The 21,724-nt window shown below is 38.4% G+C and overlaps 1 protein-coding gene across 3 annotated transcripts in view; it reads right to left on the minus strand.

Moving 5' to 3' along the window:
- Positions 1-21,724, minus strand: part of RALGAPB (Ral GTPase activating protein non-catalytic subunit beta) — a 76,630-nt gene that overhangs the window by 46,846 nt on the left and 8,060 nt on the right. For 2 of the 3 annotated variants that reach the window (XM_011219609.3, XM_002915147.4), the window contains exons 2-9: positions 16,995-17,210; positions 13,610-13,812; positions 8,543-8,706; positions 6,760-6,946; positions 3,695-3,826; positions 2,848-3,026; positions 1,438-1,586; positions 1,093-1,309 (exon numbers count right to left, since the gene is read on the minus strand). In XM_011219609.3, coding sequence (XP_011217911.2) covers positions 1,093-1,309; positions 1,438-1,586; positions 2,848-3,026; positions 3,695-3,826; positions 6,760-6,946; positions 8,543-8,706; positions 13,610-13,812; positions 16,995-17,180 — 1,417 coding nt within the window. In that variant the 5' untranslated portion in view covers positions 17,181-17,210. Of the gene's footprint in view, positions 1-1,092; positions 1,310-1,437; positions 1,587-2,847; positions 3,027-3,694; positions 3,827-6,759; positions 6,947-8,542; positions 8,707-13,609; positions 13,813-15,932; positions 16,101-16,994; positions 17,211-21,724 lie in introns of those variants that run through there. The other variant, XM_034641760.1, reaches the window with a different exon arrangement.

A 21,724-nucleotide genomic window follows, 5' to 3' on the forward strand; every position in this document is an offset into this window, starting at 1 on the left:
ATGCAATCTCCAATTATATTCCCAAAAATATCTTCATAGTCACACCTTTTAAAATTATTTAAAAGATTTGTAAGAACATCCAAAATGATTAAACACGTATAATGCTCATATAGACCTTAGTTCTGAGATGATTCATAATAGCTAAGAATGCATTTCTGAGAGAAAGCAGAGACCTTTATGGTCATCATATCAGTTTTAATCCTTGGAACTAATATTCTCCCTAGAGATGCATAAATTAATGCAATCAGGCATCCTTTTCTCTCAACCTACATCTAACCCCAGTTGGAAAAGTGCTTTCCTACCAAACAACCAATACACTCACTAGTGCGTATAACACGGTGTCTGGGCACATAGTCATTGCAGCTCAATAAATGCTAGCCATGATTATTGTTCTCTATAAGACATGTCATAAATATCCAGTATTTTCTGCACTACCCCACACTCCCATCCTGCACGCTATGCCACTACTTCCAAGTGCAATGGTGAGATGACAAAAATAAATCAGACTTCACTTAGTGCCATTTCTATATTAAAATCTAAATGAAGATAGCAGGGTTGAGTTAATTCGCCACCAGTCTTATTTAGCTCCAAAGCAAATGGTATTTTTTAAAGTGTGCCCTGAAATAAAGTTCTCTAGACTAAAACCTGAGAAGAGTTTTTCATGAAGCAGAAATTTTCTAATATTTACATGTACTAATAAGTGAATGGCTGTCAGCATCTAAGAAAACACTTCCTGTGAATAAATTTCTGGTCAAATCTTTAATTCTTTCTATCAATATTATTATCCTGGCTGACATGAAGGGAACTTCCGGCCACCTACTGAAAGGAATTTGATTCAACAAAAAGCGGCTAACCTGAAGTGTGTCTAATAAAACCAGACAAAAGCCAAACCTCATAGAACAGACATAAAAAGGACAGGTAGGAAAACTTCCAAAATTCTGTTACTGCAGCTGGAAGGGGTTAAACACAAGACACTGCTTGGTCAGAGACAGAAAGCTTTTTAAGATACATATTAATCTTGCAGGTAGGAAAGATTAAAAAGAAAAAAAAGAAAAGAAAAAAGTGATAACATATTTCTTGAGCAATATTTACCAGTCATGCTGCTGTCTCTGTTTATCCCATTATGAAGTTTACAGTGAACAAACGCTGCATCAAACAACCATGATCCAAAGAGATTCAAGATGCTGTTAACCTTTGGTCTCCGAGGGGCAGGCAGTGGCCGGGGTTCAGAACTAGTCTGATTGGGACTTGACAGAGGAGAGGTGGAGGATGTCTGGTGCTGAACTTTCGAGGCATGAGCAGTACTAACCTGTTAGAGGAGTACAAGAATAGATCCATACTCAAGAAAAGTTGAGAAAACAGCAGGACTTTTTAAAAAGGTTGGCAGATTAAAAAGTCAACTTTATACAGCATAATAAGAGAGATGAAAACTCTTACTGTGCTTGTCTTCATGGTGGCCTTATTCACAGTAACAGCCCGGTGCCTCCGGTTATGTGGTGGGGTGGTATTGACAGCAGTGCTTTGAGGCATACTTAATCTATTCACGGGTGTTGGAGGAGCACTGTCTGATCGGGGTCTAGAAATGCCTTTAAGAAAAAGACAATCGGAGTTATTCTTCATAGTTTCAAACATGTGGTCAGAAAAATCTTCCTTAAATAACACCAGTGAAGGCTGATCATGACAGACTACAGCAGACACTGCTAGCTGCCTCCCAATAACCACTCATTCTTTCTTCCCGAGTTACAGAACACGAATTTTAGCTGGACACGGCTACCCAAAATACACAACTACATTTTCCAGCCTTCCTTAGAGCCAGATGTAGCCATGTTCTGACCAAAGGCAAATGGGTGATTGTTGGGTGGGTCTTCCAAGAAATCTCCTTAATAAGACCAGTCAAGTACAGACTTTCCTCCCTTCCTAATTCCTGAACAGGATGGTTGGAACTCATTTAACCATCATGGCCTATGAGAGAGTACACAAAGACCCACAAGATGGAAGGGCCTTGGGTCCCTTACAATGATGGAACAGCTACAGCAGCCCTATACTGCCTACCCCTGGCCTTACCATATGTGAAAATAAACTATCTTGTTTAAACCACTGGTATTTTTGGTTGTTATGTGGCAGCCAAACTTAATTTGAACTAATATACTACCTATGTAATGTATTAACAAGTGCACGTAATAAATGTTTTAGAAAAAAACTTATTAAATATCATTGCCTTTTGGTAGTTTAAAAATACTGACTTTCCATATTCCTAAAATGTGAAAAACTTTTTTTTTTTTTAAGATTTTATTTATTTATTTGACGGGGGTGGGGGGAAAGTACAAGGAGGGGGAGTGACAGGATGAGCAGGGAGCCCGATGTGGGGCTCGATCCCAGGACCCCGGCATCATGACCTGAACAGAAGGCAGATGCTTACCCGACTGAGCCACTCAGTCGCCCTAAAATCGTTTAAAATAATGGTTCATAAAAGGTGTAATTTGCTTCCCAGTGACAGACATAAGAAAGATACTTAACGTATTTTAATCTTATTTTCTTGGATTACTAGTGATAATGAACTTTTCCCTTCTGTAAATCATTTATTCATATCCTTTGTCCATCTATCTACCAAATCTTATTCTTTTTCTTAGCATATTTTGATCTATTTATATAAAGACAACGAAAGCCTTCTAGCTATTACATTTGTTGCAAATAATTTTTCCTGCTTTGTCATTTGTAATCAGATTTGTTCCGAAAAACACATTTGTTCATCTTTTCTCTGGGCTTTCCATAATAGTTTCTAAATCTATACTCTAGAGTTATCTACACGTAGGTCTCCAAACATTCAGCAACGTACACAAAACTCACCTAAGAACGCATCCACCAGACAGCTGATTCCACGCATGGCACGAAAAAATATTTGAGGCAGATGTTTAAGGCAGGGATACTGATTCAATTCTTGTGGCATTCCGCTCACATTTAAGAACTGTTCCTGAAATTTGGGAGTTGAGCTTATAATGGCCGGGTTACTCAAATCCACGGGATTGCTACCAAAAAAGAGGAAAAGAATTAATTACAAAGAAAGGCTTTCTAATTTTAAAGGAAACAGAAAACGATCATAGAGAAAGACATTTTAAAAAAACTAAAATCACTGAAAGACGAAAAACAAACTACAAACTGGAAAAAAGGATAGAGAATGGTTAACATCCCTAATTTATAAAAAGGATAATTTAGCATCACTAATACACAAACAGAAAAATGAAGCCAGTCAAACCAGAATGAGAGGATATGGAGAGGAAATGGTTTAAGAATTCGGGCAGTATGCAACAGAACAAAAGTTCCACAGGACACAAGGATGTAGCTAGTAGAAAGAAAAGTAAGAAGCAATAAAACTGAACAGAAAAGAATTACTATAAAGAAAGAGCAGGTCCTGGGAGAGATAATATCCAGCTGCAGCAGTAGGCATGAGAGCAAATGTTCCATGTACACAGGGGACAAGATTCTAGAGTGCAGACCAAGCGCAGCTGAGGGTAGCCTGACTCTGTTGGGACAGGGAGAGCAGGAGGCCCATGATGTAGATATGCCAATTGTCCAACGTGCCTCCATCTGAGGACTGTACTTAGCTGTCACACACTGAGCACCAACATGAAAGTTACAGCATGGTTCCTGCCCCAAGACACCAGGGAAGAGCACACACAATACTAAATAATAGTACCTTAACATATGTAAGAAGCGAAACCACGTCTGTGCTACACACTCGTTATCCATTTCAGGAGGGATCAGACTGGCATCTTCATCAGGAACTTTAAATGGAGGAAATGAAGGACCATATGTAAAGCGTAGCAATCTGGAATACAAAAAAAATGCATACCACCAAGTTCTTTTTTTTTTTTTCTTAAAGATTTTATTTATTTATTTGACAGAGGGAGACAGCAAGAGAGGGAACACAAGCAAGGGGAGTGTGAGAGGGAGAAGCAGGCTTACCGCCGAGCAGGGAGCCCGATGCAGGGCTAGATCCCAGGACCCTGGGGTCATGACCTGAGCCGAAGACAGACACTTAACGGCTGAGCCACCCAGGTACCCCAACTAAGGTCATTTCTTAACAGAATGAAAAATATATTAAAGTATTAAGATATGTATTAAGTATTAGAATATTAAGAATTAAAATACGATAAGAGAAATACAAAAGAAACAGATGACATGTGCATTATACCTCACAGAAGTGAATAAGATAAATGAAAACCTTTGTTGATAAGAGACAAACTATAAGGGGATTTCCGGTTTTGTAAGATAAAAAAATGTTTAAACGTTTGAATAATGTATTTATTTTAAAAATTATTGTTATTTAGTTACATACCTATTTATGTTAGGTTACATAATTTATATTATAAATTTATACATAATTTATAAAACTACATATACATAATGTTATACATTAAATATATATATGATCTTATATTTTATATAATAGCTTTTTAATACATAATATGTAATATATAAAACTGTATATGATATAATTTCATAATATATAACATTACAAATCATATATTATCAAATTATAAAATTATGCATTTTTAAATTTTTATTTATAATTGCAAACATAAGTAGTAAATTGTATAATCACATAATATGAAACTGATGTTTATATAGTTATATAGTTATAAAGTTATTTAAATTATTTTTAAAAGATTCACCCCACTGCAAACTCCTTCAACACAACTAAGCTGTAATTTATCCATAATAACTGCTATATAACTTGCATGAAGTTCAGAATTTATAGTGTACCTTAAAAGTAATTCGATTCAAAAATTCAATTACTTAATTTAATAGTACTATTCCAAATGTATTTAAACTGTTCAATGCCCTTTGACTCAATTATCTTATATCTAGAAATTACATCTTAATGAAATAACCAGAATACACACAGACTTTGTATAAAGCATTCATATCAACAATATTTTTAAAGAACATAAATATCTAACCAATGAAATTATTTATATAATGAAAAACTACAAAGGCATTAAAAATATGATCTTGAGATTTAAGAATGCAAAAGGCACACGTAATTAATGGGACAAGAATCAAATTTAAAAAGCAGATAACAATACTATACATATTAATCTCAAATTTTTTTTATAAAGAGAAATGGAAAAAATACATTAAAATGTTAACACTGGTTATCTGTAAGTGGATATTTTTCCGTATATCTTCCAAATTTTCTATTTTAAGAATGTATTGCTTTTATAATCAAGATAAAAAGAAGTATTATTTATTTTTTTGGAGGAATAATTAGTTAATTTATTTAACATGATACAGGTATTATTTAATGACACTTTTTTTTGGTTGCTAAAAATTGTTTAGGGTTTTTTTTCACTTATTTTTTTTTCATTTAAATTCAAGTAAGTATTATTTAAAAATAGATTTATAATTTTGACATTCACTAAGATAAAACAGAATCAAAAGAAATTCCAAAACCTCCATTTTTTACTTTAAATAATGATAAAGATATAAACATAAACATTTTATTAACTCAGAAAAAGACCAGTCTACCTTCTGATATATAATGCTACCTATAAGGTATTTGTTCCTGCCTTCACACTGCCTCTCCATCTATCGAATCTAAATCAGATCAAGTCTCTAGATCGTACTGCCAGCTGACAGGAAACACAGAGGACAGAGAAACATATTGACACAGCTAGGACAAAATCAGAAAAATTCAGAACATGGAAACACTCTAAGACAAACAACCCAGTTTCTTCAACAACAAAAACTGCAAAGAAATAAAAATGAGACAGTAGGAACCTACAGTTTAAGATAAGCTTAAGAAACATGTCAACTAAATGTAATATGGGAACCTTGCTTGTTTTGATTCAATGGCATCAACCATAAAAAGAAAAAAAATAGAGGCATTCAAGGGAAATTTAAACATGGAATGGCTAACTGATATTAAAGAGCTGTTAAAATTTTTAGGTATGATAATGGTATTGTGATTATGTTTTAAAAAGAATCCTCATCTTTTAGAGTTACATACTAAAATATGTAGAGTTGGGGGTGCCGGGGTGGCTCAGTTGGTTAAGCATCTGCCTTCAGCTCAGGTCATGATTCCGGAGTCCTGGGATCAAGCCCCGCAACAGGCTTCCTACTCAGCAGGGAGTCTGCTTCTCCCTCTGCCCCTCACATTGCTCTCATGCTCTCTCTCACTCCCTCTCTCTCAAATAAATAAATGAAATCTTTAGGGAAAAAAATGTGTAGAATTGAAATGAAAAAACAAGTCTGAAAAAAAAAAAGCCTAAAGTTTACTCACATTACATATAAATGGTAAAAAAGGTAAAATTATTATAACAAACTACCTACATTTTGGTTATAATACAGCATGTTATAGTATGGTCTCATTTCTGTAAAATTATGTATAAATATATATAATAGGATTTCTAGTGAACTTAACTTTTTTTATACCTTTCTATGGTTTTTTAAAAATAATTATCATGGTATTCTAGTAATCAAATTAAGAATGGGATTTTGGCAAGGGAGGCAGGGTGCTGAATTTATCTGCTTCTCCATACTTCATCTGAAAGGTTTTAAATTTGCCAGGCAGTAGCCAAACTGCTATATCAATTTTTAAAAAGCGGCTTGATTCTATACCTGAAATACAAGTAATAACAGACACAGGATATAGACTTTTCACAACATAGTCCACGAATCCCAGGAAGACATGTAACTAGGAGAAAGCTGTCTTAGACCAGGTAGATGAAGGAAGGCAAGTCAATGATGCTAACCTACCTTGAAGTGAGCGCACAGGTGACCTTGCTCCACTGCTCCACCACTGCCGGGTGGTGCCTCCAGTTCGCCACCATCTCCTTGGCTGTTTTCCAGTACGGTGGTGTTGGGAAGCACCGAGTACAAGCTAGTAACCAAACCTCAAAGAGAACACCAATCAACTTCTCTGCTAGATTCTCAGCAATGCCACCTTACCAACAAAAAGAAAACATCTTTGGCATACTTACTTTTAAAGAAAAATCTTTAATTCACTGATTTGGGATAAGTGGTCAAAAAAATCAAAATAACTGCAATGTTAAGTTCTGACTTTCAAACAGCCACTTAATAAGTAAGAATGAGAAACTGTTCTTAGGAGCTCCTATGAAGAAAATAATGACTACGTCAACCAATTATCATTTATAAAGTTTTCAAGTGGCCCTGCTCGGTTCTTATCAAAGATCTTTATCTTCCAGCAAGTGGGACACAGAGGAGAAGGGGAAGGATGAAATGTCTATAATGAGTGACTACTGGGCCAGTTTCTGTGCTGACTGGTTTTTGCACATGACCTCCCATATTCCTCGCATTAATTCTGCAAGATAGATATTTGTACCTTTTACCAATTATCAATTAAACACGTTTTGAAGAAGAGAAAACTTAGATGAGAAAATTTAAGTAACCTCTCCAAGTTTACATAGTCAGTAAGTGAAGGAATCAGAGCAAATACCCAGGTCTTTCTACCTCCAAACACTTTGCTGTAAAACACTCAGGTGTTTGAAGCTACCCTTCGGGGAGAGGGAGACAAAGAAGGGAGCAAAAGGACTGGTGCTGTGCAGGACAGAGCCTCAACCATGAAAACAGACCTGTTCCTCTGCTCTGAGCCCCGGAACTAGGGAGAAAAGCAGTGGTCTGTACTCTGCATAGCTCCACAAGACAAACGTGGGATTAGTAGGAAAAGTTATAAGGATGCATATTTCAAATAAGCAAAAATGAAGTTTCAACAATAATGAGCCCCAGAAGGGGAGAAATTGCCTGTGTTGAGTTGCTGAGATCCCTGGCATGGAGACTGTGTACCAACGATCAAAAGAGTCAATGACTGGCTAGCTATCATCATAACAGACAATGTATTCCTACTATGGACTCACTTTCAACAGTAGAATTCTGTGATTTCCTTTAGGTAATTTCCTGGACACTGCATTTGTGCGAGATCACAAGCGCACACTTGGCATGTCTGTTAGTAAGAGACTACACAGATGAATAGGCAACAAGGGAACCTAGAACTAGAATATCAACGTACAGTTTGTGTACACTGTGCTGTAACATACACAGCAGGGCCTCTAAAATACAATCTGAAGGCATGAAACTGGAGGCTTCTTAATGACAAGGTAATGAGTGGCATACTGTCATTCCTCAAATAGAACCCTTAAGATTTTGTATGTTTCATTTGCTGAACAAAATATCTTCTGCAGCTGTCAAGTTTTCAGTGTCTACTTTGATAACTACTTTGAAATCAGGTACAGTACTTACAGGTCCTACTTCAGTTAGTTCTTTCTTATATAGGCTCTGTACTGTTCCCATCATTATCAAATATGCATCAATGCACTGAGTCTCTCCCTACATTAGCAAAATCATCACTGAAAGTAAAATAACTTCATATTGTGCCTATGAGGGCTTCCATTCTAAGACCTGTTAACCTTAGTTTGTCAAATGTCATGGCAAATTGTAAATCCCTACTTAGTCTACTACTCATTGAGTTTAAAGTGAACTGTATCCAGAGCTCGGAAATAAATTAGAAAAAACATAAACAGACCTTGCACAGTTGGCGGGGCTAGAAGTATGTCATTAATCTGCAGAAGAAACAACAGTAAGACTTCCCACGTTTCTCGTGCCATGATGGATGACTCACGGGCCAGTTTCTGAATGGCTCTCAGGACCTGTAAGCATAGTCGGATCTGACTGGAGCCCTGTTCCTGTCTGAAGAAGACAGACATATCACTGACAAGCCTCAAGGAGAGAAAGCAAAGGCTTGAGGACAGGCAACTTATGGACACAGCAAGCAATGATCCAATGACACTCCCCAAGAGCATCAGAAGACAGGACAAGGTGCAGCCTCTTCAGTTCAAAACTATTTCACCACCACACAGTTTGGCTCTCTGGGATCTCAACCTGCCATTCCTATGAGAGCTTGAAGAGCTCCTGGGGGTGGGGGGGGGAGGGGTAGCAGAATGGAAACTTCACCTCTGGATTTTTAAGTCTAAAATGTGCCTGACACATAACAAGCACACCATTTTCTGCTGAATGAATGAGTAAACACCCACAGCCCCTTCTGTTGCTCAGACTGAAGTAGAATGGCCTTTGTATTCTTTTTTAACTTTTTTAAACACACATTCACAAGAATTTGGAATGTGAATTCATAGTGTTCACAGTTGCACTGAAGCTAATGTCTGGTAGAGAAGAGCCTACAGACCCAATGGAATATCCTCACAGGTTCCTGAAACTGATGAGGTATGGAGGCGACTGCCTCAGAATTGAACACCCTGCTACTGCTGTTCTAATGAAAAAAGCAACTTAACCTAAGATGGGGGTTCCAATGGTTCCCAAGATAAACTAGAAAAAAGTTTTATAACTCTCTTTAGTCCATGGGACCATTTTTTCTCAAGAGAATAAAACAGATCAAAGTACTGGGGCTTGAGTTAAAGACAGAGGTCCAAGACCCAGCCCCTTATCCCTACTTTCCAAAGTGGACGACCTAACAATTTTGAAAATAGTAGGAAACTCACTGCATAAATGAGTGGTGAGTTGGCCTCCGGACCTCCTACGTGAAACCTAAGACAAGTAACTAATATTACTGAAATAAATCTTGAGGACAAGTTTCTGTATTATGACTTTCGTCCCAAACAACTGATAAAACAGAGCTTCCTCAAAAAAATCTAGAAAATGGAGTGGCCTTACCACTCCCGCCCCCACCTTCAGATCGAAGATTCTGATTCTGGGCCATGGCCCAGAAAACCAGACATTTACCCTAAAGTTGCAAAAAAATGACACACTAAGTTTTTCCTAAAGAAGTCCTACCTAGAGTAAAATGAGACATTCACCTAGAAAAGACCAAGACCTCCCAAAGAGCAGGGAGATGTCCCATGTTCAGCTGGAGGTGAATTCAGTTTATGTAAAGCCATGAGGCTCACGTTTGTGTCTGTTGCTCTGGCTACTTGAAGAATAGTACAAAACTATCTAATAGCCCCAAATCTCATCTAGCCATATAAGAAGTCCAGAATAAGAAATAAGAATAGCTCGAGGGCGCCTGGGTGGCTCAGTCATTAAGCGTCTGCCTTCTGCTCAGGGTGTGACCCCAGGGTCCTGGGATGGAGCCCCACATCGGGCTCCATGCTCCGCGCTGGGAGCCTGCTTCTTCCTCTCCCCCTATCCCTGCTTGTGTTCCCTCTCTCGCGGGCTGTCTCCCTCTCTCCCTCTGTCAGATAAATACATAAAATCTTTAAAAAAAAAAAAAAAAGAAAAGAAAGAAAGAAGGAAGGAAGGAAGCCAGACTAGCTCTGGGGTTGACACTCTTCCAAGCTAGTGGTAAGACTCCAAGCCAGTAACTTAGGCCTATTCACTACTTCCAGGTACCCGTCCACTGGTACAAAAGGAAACACCTGCTCTGCAGGTAGCTGTAGCCTCACTAAGAAGACCTACATTCAGGAGCAGCATCCAAGTTTCTAAAGCTAAGAGAAACAAGATCATCTTTACTAAAAAATAAAGAGAAAGGTCTAAACACCAGAGATTTTCCTTCCCCCCCAATATTTTCAAAAAGAACTTGTGATCTTCAGAAAAACCGTTCTTAGAACAAGGGCTGGTGAACTATAGCCCTTGGGTCAAATCTGGCTGCCATCTGTTTTTGTTGAAGTTTTATTGGAACACTGCCATGCTCATTCATTTATATATTATCTGTGGCTGCTTTCTCTACATCAGCAGAGTTGAGTAGTTAGAACAGACACAGTATGGCCCACAAAGCCTAAAATATTTACTATCTGGCTGTTTATCAAAAAAGTTTGCCAGCCACTGATTTAGAAGAATATTACATTTTTTAAACTACAATATATTTGAGCAATGAAAACCCTAATCAATTTTAAAAGATGATTCACTCTTCACTCAATTACTCAAACAAAAAAGAGATCAAACTGATAGGCAAAAAGAGAAAGGTTACCCCCGCCGACTTATCTCTAGCAAAGTGGTAAAAAGTTTCTTCCATTTTGAGTGTCACTTTTTATAAAAACAACTAAGTAAACTTGATGACAATTTTGTGATCTGAATAAAAAAAAAAACAACAAAAAACTCTGATACTTCCAATAAAGGGAGAGGAAATCATAACTTCCAATATTTAGCACTGAAAATATTCAGCTCCCCAGAACAGTGTTGGCCAGGAGAACTCTAGTACTCAGTTCAGTATCCTCTCCAAAGAATGCACACACACTCTTGAAAAAACAAGCTAATGAACAAGGTACTCATGTTCTCAAAAGGGAAAAAAAGCAAAAGCCCAATTAACTCAAATGCCATTGATATTCTTCATCAATACAAATGAACTGAACACGGAGAGGTGGTGAGAGTACAAACAGGAAAGAAACACAGTGACAATACTACTCATCAGACTGTCCCATGCCAAAGGAAAAAGCCAGTAAATTAGTCTCCTACATGGAATGACAAAAGCAGTAAAACCATTACACCGGTTTAGAAGAGCCTGCTTAGACACAAGTAATATGCTAATCACTGCCGACTACTTCCTGTTGCTACTTCTACTTGAGATCAATAAATACAATCAACAAATATTTAATTCACATCTAAAGTAATATAAGTACTGCACGAGGTACTGTGGAAGCCCAAAATATGGACAGCCTCATTCTTGCCTTCAAGCTGGTTAGCTGGGGAAATGAGACACACACATTTTAAAAGATAAACAATAAAACAGTGAAGACATAAAGGAGTGACACAGGAAGTACGACATTGGTTCAGAAAAGGTATGGTCACTGTGGGTCTGGATGGTCAAGTAAGGCCTGACCAACAAGAAGTGAAATGTGGACAACTAGGAGAGGGAGAAGAGGAAGAAGATGACAAAAGGGCACGTGAAGATGCAGATCATTAAGGAGTCTTAAGGGAATGTTTAACTTATGAGTCTGACCAATGAGCAGGGCTCAGGCAGAATTAGCAGCAGATAATCTGGCTAGATTACAGCCAGCATTTCACACAAGGCAAGGAGTTTATACTTGATCCTACACATCACAGTTCTCAATGAGATTTTTTTTTTTTTTTAAAGATTTTATTTATTTATTTGACAGAGACAGAGACAGCCAGCGAGAGATGGAACACAAGCAGGGGGAGTGGGAGAGGAAGAAGCAGGCTCATAGTGGAGGAGCCTGATGTGGGGCTCGATCCCATAACGCCGGGATCACGCCCTGAGCCGAAGGCAGACGCCTAACCGCTGTGCCACCCAGGCGCCCCGAGATTTTTTTTTAATTCAAATTTTACAAAGTAATTTTCTTTCTAAAACTCTTTAAAAAATTTTTTTGGGGGGCGCCTAGGTGGCTCAGGCAGTTAAGCATCTGACTTCTGCTCAGGTCATGATCCCAGGTCCTGGAATCCAGCCCTGAGTTGGGCTCCCTGCTCAGTGTGGAGTCTGCTTGTCCCTCTCCCTCTGCCCTCCCCCCGCTCATGCTCTTTCTCTCACTAATAAATAAGTAAAATTTTTTAAAAATAGTAATTTTTTTAAGTAAACTCAATGCCACATGTGGGGCTCAAACTCACAACCCTGAGATCCAGAGTTGCATGCTCTACCAACTGAGCCTGTCAGGCACCCTCAAAGTAATCCTCCTTCTAAACTTAAAAAGTTAAAATTTATAGAGTGGTTTTGGATGATTCAAAGTCCCTCACCATCTGATAAAGAAAAAGCTATAACAAGAACTTTTCCAAAAGGAAGCAAACCCCTCTGCCTCTTTCAAAGACATTAAAAAATAGCTAAAGGCAGGTTTTCCTTAAAGGAAATCCTCATGAATGGATAAGAAATAATTAATGCTTTCTTCTCCATTATTTTTTGTATTTCCCAAACTCTTTACAATAACATATAATCTTTTAGAATTGGAAAAAAAATTTTTTTTAAGATTATTTATTTATTTGTTTGAGAGAGAGAGAGTGCAAGAGGGGGAGAGTGCAAGCAGGGAAGAGGGAGAAACAGACTCCCTGACAAGCAGGGTGCCCAACGTGGGGCTTGATCCCAGGACCCGGAGATCATGACCTGAGCTGAAGGCTGCCACTTACCTGACTGAGCCATCCAGGCGCCACTGGAAAAAAAATTTTAAGCCTAAATAAGGTACATCCCCCATACTATGATATTTAAGGTCTTTGTCTCTGAAGATGGGAGAAAAAAAATCAGTAACAAACTGTGTTAACATAATCTTTTGGCCTACTATGAATTTGCCCATAATAATTTCAAGTCTGCTTATTTCAATGTCTTCATTCTCTCATAGGAAAGATTCATTTTAAGGTAGAGGACTTAGTTGCCTTTAGCTTAAGTGGAGAAAAGAATTATGATAGACAAAAGTATGTTTTTTGAATGGAGGGGAAAGGGGTCATAGCGTTTTAATATCTAACAGCTATCTTAGAAAGGAAACCAAAAGCCTTTAATGAACACACAGTTGTTAAAAACTCTTAGTAAACATTATATAAGCCCATCTCTTATCGTTAATATTAATACATTCTTCGAACAGTAATGAAAGTCACTTTTCAAAAAACTAACAATGAAATCAGCTCCTATTAATATAAAAAAGTAACATTTATGAATATTTTATCATGATCCTGATAACGGGCCAGACAGACAGGTATAGCTTACCTAGGTACAAAAAGATTTTGCAGGTGTTTTAGTATACTTTGAACATATAGATTAGGCTCTTTAATAACTGGCAATGGAATAGAATCTTTCGGCAATACTAAAGCCATAATCCAGTCTGTATATACATCAACACAATATTTTACAGTCTCTCCATCCAATGGAAGGGTCAGTCCATAGCAAATTACTTCCATGGTCCATTTCACCTAAACAAAAGAAAATATACATAAAGAATTATCACAAACCCCTACTAGATTTCAGTAGACTGATTTAAAATATTTACCTCTTTTATTACCAAAAACCTCTCAAGTGACAGTATATTCATCTCAATTAGGTATCATCAGATTTATTCTCAAGAACGCACTTTCCATGGATAAAAAATGCTCACACATTTCCTAAGCAAAATATTTAAGAAAAAAATAAATTATTTATTTCTAAATATTAAGCCCATGTTGGCTTTTACCCATTAGACGTTATTATTGTTTGCTATGTTAAATAAAAAGCAACTATGGGCCATCTTCATTCTCCCTAGAAACTGGAGGCACAGAAATAGAAAATTTTAGCTACATTTTTCCTTTTAATTTGTATGTAGGTATGTGTGTCACTTAGGAAATCATATACATAAATTCAATCATATTCCATATCCACATTATGCAACATTAACAAGCAACAGGAAGGAATATGAACTGCTCAACCTTTTTCTGCCAAAGAAAATAATTAACATGGGAAGGTAAGAACAAACACAAGTGAGAAGAGACTTAAGCTGGGTAAGATCTTTTTTTTTTTTTTTTTAAGATTTTATTTATTTATTTGACAGAGATAGAGACAGACAGAGAGAGAGGGAACACAAGCAGGGGGAGTGGGAGAGGAAGAAGCAGGCTCATAGCAGAGGAGCCTGATGTGGGGCTCGATCCCATAACGCCAGGATCACACCCTGAGCCGAAGGCAGACACTTAACCGCTGTGCCACCCAGGCGCCCCTAAGCTGGGTAAGACCTTAACAAGGCACTTAGCTGCACTAAATGAGTGCCAGCCTCTTGACCCATCTGCATCACATCACAGAGGCTGAGAGAACTTGACTAAGGGACTGCCAAACCACTGCCTGCAGTCTTGAAGAATGAATGTGATATGAGCAGAAAGGGAAAATAGCATGATTTGCAAAAGAGAATGAAACAATATGCCAGATATTGTAGACTGGAAAGTTTCAGTGAATTCCAGACGAAACTTGGGACAAATCACTAAGCAGATGATCAGTGAGCACTTATAAAACGGAAGCATGATCACTGGGAACCAGCCTACTCAAAAAGAACAAGTCATGCTAGACAAGTTTCATTCCTTTACTAACAAGGTTACTATGAAGGCAGTGGACAATTGCATAACCCTGGCAATTTACAAAGCAACTTTCATAAATATCATCTAATCATCAAAATAACCCTGTGTGAGAGGGTAAACTATCCTCACTTTATAGATAAGAAAACTGACACTTAGGAAAATTAAGCAATTTGGCCCAAGTCACTGGTTTGGAAATGGTAAAACTAGAAACTTGGACCCTAGTCTTCCAGCTAGACATCCGAAGCCACTCTCACCATACCATCAATAGCCTTGTCTGGCTAAGGGGGACCTGGGTTTTAACAAGAAATGTGGTCAGATGCAGGATATCCTTTGGACAAGATGGAGACCTATGGCCCAGAGGATGGTAGAATGGCTGGATTTATAAGTGGATGAAACACAAGATGAGAGAACACAGTGGTTTAATGTACCAAGATCATTTTGAAGAAGGTGCCCAGTGGCATGCCAAAGGTCCTGCTGAAATTTTAACTTAGGAAAAGAGAGAAAAACAGATTATAGGCTGACCATCTGTAGATATCACAAAGCTAAAATGGATAGCTAACTATTCAGAATTCAAAAAGACTTCAACAGTTTAAAACAAAAAAACAAAGTTGAAGCTAACAAGATAAATACATGTAAATTTCAAGCTCAAAAACAACTACAAAGACAAAGGGTAAAATTATGTAACAGCAATATAACATAGATAATATAATACAATATTATCTGCAACAGTGATAAACTTTAAAGGCTATAATACCACAGTGAAGCTGTGACAAATATAGGAGGGTGGGAGGAATTTAACCACGCATAAGAAGGGATTTTAAAAGGGACAGCAAGTCCATAATTGTCAGATGAAAAGACAAAGGAGAAAACATCTCTGGTGATATCTTCATAATAGTTCAATTGTATAATTCTAGAGGACACTGGATTCAAGGACTATTCTCTCGTATCTTTTTAAGGGTGAGGAAGGAGAACAAACAAGGGCTGCCCCAGAGCACCTCTATCCACTCATGTGCCATCTCTTCCCAGGAGAAGAATACAGAGCCAGCAAGACGAAAGTGCACCAGGGCAAGCGCTGGTGCTCAGGGAAGTCTCTGCTGAGGTACTCTGAAGAGAGAAAAACCGCTCCTCAGACTGAGGGGCTTCGTCCTCCGGCAACCCATGGCCTGCGGAGGGTAAATAAACTGCCTTTAGAGCTATGAGCTTTAGTCTTGTATCCAGTTTTCTATCTAGATTAAGTCTAATCTCTCCTTTATCAGAAAGAAATCAAAAAGTAAGGAAGAGAAAAAGTGGGTCTGGAAAATAAGTTAACCCAAAGTCTGAAGGTTGTATAAACTTCCTCAAGCACAGAGACAAAGTTCTAATCCCATATCTTAGCCAGACATCACACTAGCAAGTTCCTGTATCCCTCCATTTTCAGGGTCCCTTCATGACCTGCCCCTGAACACTTCACTTCAGCCCAGTCACCAGAACCCAAGAACGGAGGACCACCTCCAGGCCAAGCCACTCTAAGAGCCCTTATCTTTAGGGACAGCAAACACAACCCCCATTCCAACCACTTGGGCTGATAGCCATATGGGCTTAGCTGCTCTGCACCACTCTAAAACCTGAGAGTCAGGTAAGGGTAGGCAGACATGGAGACACAGGAGGGCCTCAAGTTCAGTGCATATGTGTAGCCTGAAAAACTTGATACAAGATAGGCCTTCAGTTAGAGGCCATATGGGAGCAGCAATGAAGACCTTCCGAACACACCTCTGAATAAAAATCTGAAGACTGGGCCCAGAGCTTAAGGGAAAGGGCCTGACACTCAAGCCTCTGTCTTGGGCACACAGCTCAAATGGAGAGTTGGGTCTGGCTAGTAAGGAGCCAGCAGCACAAAGGTACAACCTATTCCGTGACCCCCCCAAATTCTCAGCCCCAACCCTCAACCCAAACAAAGGTCAAAATTAAGAAAGTTGTTCTACATTGGACAGAAACCCATTAAAAGGACAATGTCAAATAAATGCTTCAGTAAAAAAATTTTGTTTTCACACAGGAGAATGAAATGAAGAAACACTTACTTCTTTGTCAGTTTTTAACAAACTCTCACTACCAGCCACTGAAGGGGTACCTAAGGCCTGCCCAAGGGGATGGACCACTGCATTTGCCACTTCTCGCCCGACGCTCTCTGGATAGCTGTGCAGCACACTCGTGTGGCCCTGATCATTCTGAATCACCAAATGCAGTGACCTCCACTCAGAGTACATCGTGCCGCTAAAGGACTATCCAAATGGCACCTGAAAAGACAAAACAGAATTATGTTAAATTACACTGTTGCAAATTAATAAAAATAAGTAAAACACAGATTTACCCTACATGGAAAGATAAAGCAGCTACAAACACAATGCCAGGTAGACAGAAAAATACACATCTAAATGTTTTGAGAAAGTCCTAAAACAGCCTCATGGCAAGATCAGGTAGGAAGGCAGACCCTGGGAAGCAGCTGTCTGAGCACCTCCCCAAAGAGCCTCAGAAACGCCGGAGTGGAACTGGGACAGACATCACTGTGCAAGGGGATAAAATGATCTGATTTGGCAGTCATAGCAAGAGGGAGCCCTCCTCATTCTATGTTCCAGGACAGAAAAAGACAGAAGAATGAAGCACACTAAGTTGGAAAGGAAGACAAAGGAAAGAGTTTACTCCAAGATCCAGATTTTTAAGTCAACAATTTCCAAGTACCTATTACATGCTAGACACTTACCCCTGCAATTTCCCACCAATGTCCTCAAATCAGACATAAAATTCTTTGAGAATATTTCATTCCCTGCAGCAGTGACACACAAATTTCTAGTAATGGAACACCTGGAAGTCACAGTGTTCTTCAGAAAATACTTTAAGAGCTCCACTCACTGAGCATTTACTACATGCTACTCATGCAATCATCAAAACAACTCAGTGAACAGGGGTACCTGGATGGCTCAGTCGGCTAAGCATCCCAACTCTTGGTTTCAGCTCAGGTCATGGGATCCAGCCCCACATCAGGCTCCACGCTCAGCAGGGAGTCAGCCTGGGATTCTCTCTCTCCTACTCCCTCTGCCCTTCCCCCCACTGTGTTTGTGTATGCGTGCGCACACGCTCTCTCTCCCTAAAGATAAATCTTGAAAAAAAACCAACTCAATGAATATTAATGAATGTTATCTCTATGTCACAGATGAAAAAGCTGAGACACAGAGAGGTTTGCTACTTACCTGAGGCTTCAGAGCTATAACATGGTGGAGCTGGGTTTGAATCCATATCTGTTGGGTTCCAGGGACCATTCTCTCAACCATGGCATGTACTACCTTCTCCCTATCTTATACATTCTCCATATATGTACTGCTTCTCCCTGTGCTGTGTATTCTCCATGAAATGATCTGTCTACCATGCAAATGAAAAACTTTCAGCCACAGAAAACATATCTGTATGAATGCACGGTAAATGTTACAATCATAAAAACCACGCTTATGAAGAGAATCAAGGATGGTTAGCTCTTTCCAATTAATTTCTGTTAACTTCCAACTTCTACTTGTTCTGAAATCTGTATGCCCAGTCAGCAGAGTTTAAGCAAAATACATGGGTACACTTAATCTTTAAAAAGTTCTATCCCTTAAGTTAATTTTTCTTCACACTGGGAAAGACTAGCATTGTTCATTTTTATCTCAAAAAACCTCATTCCAGCTCAACAAGTATCAGTGTTTTTCAAGAGGATATGGCATTTGAGAATTACAGGCCTGCAGAATGAAGATGAAACTCCTTAGCACGATGTCAAAGTCATTCACAGACTGGTTCCAAACTACCTTTCTTTCTCATTTCCATACAGAGGAACCCACCACCTCCCCTTCCCCTCTTGCATATCTTCCACCCTACTCAATCTTCTCAGGTACTTCGGGAATCTGATGGACTCTGGGCCCTGGTACCTTTCAGTACCCTATGAGATCTGATGTCCTCCTATGAAAAAAAAAGCCCTGAAAATGGGAAAGCAAGAGAGATGGACCAGCATCTAACAAGGTACCTACAATGTGAAGGAAGGGTGAATGTGACTATTAAGATTGCCTCAGTTTCCTTGGGTTTATAAGGAATCCCCCCAAGGATACTCTGGTGCCCTCCCCACCCCTCCCAAAATAATGGAAGGGGGAAAAGGGAAAGCTCTGATAGGGAGCCATCCCCATCAGATGACAACTTATATTCCCATGCCACACATTTTTTCTCACCTCTTTTAGTCAACATATATATACATACGTACATATACATACAGTACAGTATACATATACACACTAGACATAGTCTCTTACATACATGCACAAGAATATTACACCACAGGGACTTTCGTTTTGTTTTAGGGTAGTTTTAATTTTTTTTTCACTTTATTTAGCTCCATGTCCTATCCAAATAATTCACTTTCCTAGATAGATAATCCATGTTAACAACCTAACGTTTCCTCTTGTGTTTGTCCTATTCTAACTCAATCATATTAATTTACATACTTGCATAGATAGGCATTGTATACTTTTCTTTATCTGTTTTTTTTTTCATTCAACAATGCCTTGTGAATGTCCTTCCAACTAATAATAGATTCTTTCTAATGATTGTGTAACATTCCATGGCATGGGTGTGGTATAACTTATTCAACCAGTCTCCTAATGATGTGTATTTATTTTGTTTCCCATTTTTTGGTACCAGGAAATGATGCAATAAACATGCTTGTTCATATAAACACTGGCCTTTTAATTTCTATGGAACAAGTCCCCAAGAATGAAACTACTGGATCAAAGGACATTTGTTTTTAATGTTAGTAGGTCCTGCCAGATTGCTTCCCAAAAAAACCTGTAACAACTTCCATCTACATTAAGAATGGATGAGAGCCGTTCCCTCCTCTCACTCTCCATCTCCTGCCAGGAATTGCTTGCTTTTTTTCTTTCTTTCTTTGCCAATTTGGTAGTTATGAAGTGAAATTTCATTGTTCTAGTCACGCATTTACATTTTACAGCTTGAGTCTGGCTTAGGTGGTTTCTGTCTCCCATCTCCTCTATCAGTGTTTCTCACACTGTGCATCATGAAATAAATGTAATGGGTAACACTTTTGTTTCTCATTACATGGAATAAGATATACAATAAAGGCATCACACATAGTAAAGATAAGCAATATTCTGTGAAACTTGTTTCACTCTTCAGAAATGCGTATTTCTGGGTCACAGTGTAAAATACATTTATTATGGGACTAGGTCCAAAAAGTGTGAAAATGTAACCCTAAAGTGTATATGTACTCTCCCAGATTTCCTACAAAACATTGTTTATTTCTACACACTGAAGTTTTATATTCATCTGGAATTTACTTCCGTAAGGAAAAGTGCAATTTATTTTCTTGTAAATGTACAGGCAGTTGTGCCATCATCATCTATTAAAAATACATCCTTTCCCACCAAACTGAAACACCAATTTGTCATACACTAAATCGTCATTTATATAGGAATCTACTTATGAATGTGTTCTATTCAACTATTTACGTATTCCTATGCCAATGCCATAATGATTTAAATTTAGTGGCTTTACAGAAAGTTTTAAGATCTGAAAAGAAAGCCCCCTCCACCTCCCCTATTCTTTTTCAAAACTTTATTGGCTGTTCCCAGACCAAATTATTACATATGTATTCTTCTATATAAAATTTAGATGATTTTATACAATTAAAAAAATAAACACAACCTTGCTGGGAAACTAATTGAAATTGCTAATTCCACCTTCTCAGCCTTATCTTCTACTGACACTTTTCCACACATACCCTTCCCCCCAGCTATGGCCATAAAGGACCACTGATGGATCACTCAAACTCAACAAGGTTTTTCATACCCTATATTACTGCTCGAGCTACTCCCACTGACTGCACTGCCACGCTTCACCTTGATCCACTTTATTAAGTACTCCTTCAAGGAACAGCACAAATGTCCTCCCTTTGGTAAGGCTTTTCTACACTCCTCAAATCACTCCTCCTCCATGTGCCTATTACAGGTTGATCATATCAAACTTCACATTAACTTATTTGTTGGCTGTGTAAAGATATCTTCACCACAAGAGTGTCAACCTTTTCTGAGTGGAAACTTCACTTCCTAAATCTTTGAGTAGTTTCTAGCATGCAGTAGGTAATAAATGTTTCAGAATGCTAAGGTTTACCAGTGGGAAACAGGAAGACATCAGAAAGTTCCCTTTATTCCACTGAGTTATGTTCAAAATTCTGCACACCATACACAAATAAAATTGGAAAATGTCCATTTGTTTTATGCTATTAGTTTTTTTTTTAATTTTTTAAAGATTTTATTTATTTATTTGAGAGAGACTGAGAGAGAGAGGACAAGAGGGCGGAGTGTCAGAGGGAGAAGCAGACTCCCCACTGAGTAGGGAGCCGGACTTAGGGCTAGATCCTAGAACGCCAGGATCATGACCTGAGCCAAGGGCACATGCTCAACCAACTAAGCCACCCAGGTGCCCCTATGTTATTAGTTTTTAAAAAAGTAGTTAGATGGTTTCCAAATATCTAAAGAATATTTAATTAATATTTAGCATGAATTTCAGACAACACAGTACTGGAGGGAAAAAAAATGTTTTAAGGCAAAAAAAAAAAAGGACAAGTTAGCTTTCAAACTCTACTGCACACATAAGAATCGTGGAGGGGCAGGGCAGGGGTGGTGGTGGTGCTGCTGCATATTTCCAGGCCCTATCACTATAAACTGAAATTCTGTACAGGTCTGCACTGGGGCCTGGGAATAAGCATTTTTAAGAA

Source organism: Ailuropoda melanoleuca, chromosome 13 (assembly GCF_002007445.2).
Source record: "Ailuropoda melanoleuca isolate Jingjing chromosome 13, ASM200744v2, whole genome shotgun sequence".
NCBI classification, from domain to species: Eukaryota; Metazoa; Chordata; class Mammalia; order Carnivora; family Ursidae; genus Ailuropoda; species Ailuropoda melanoleuca.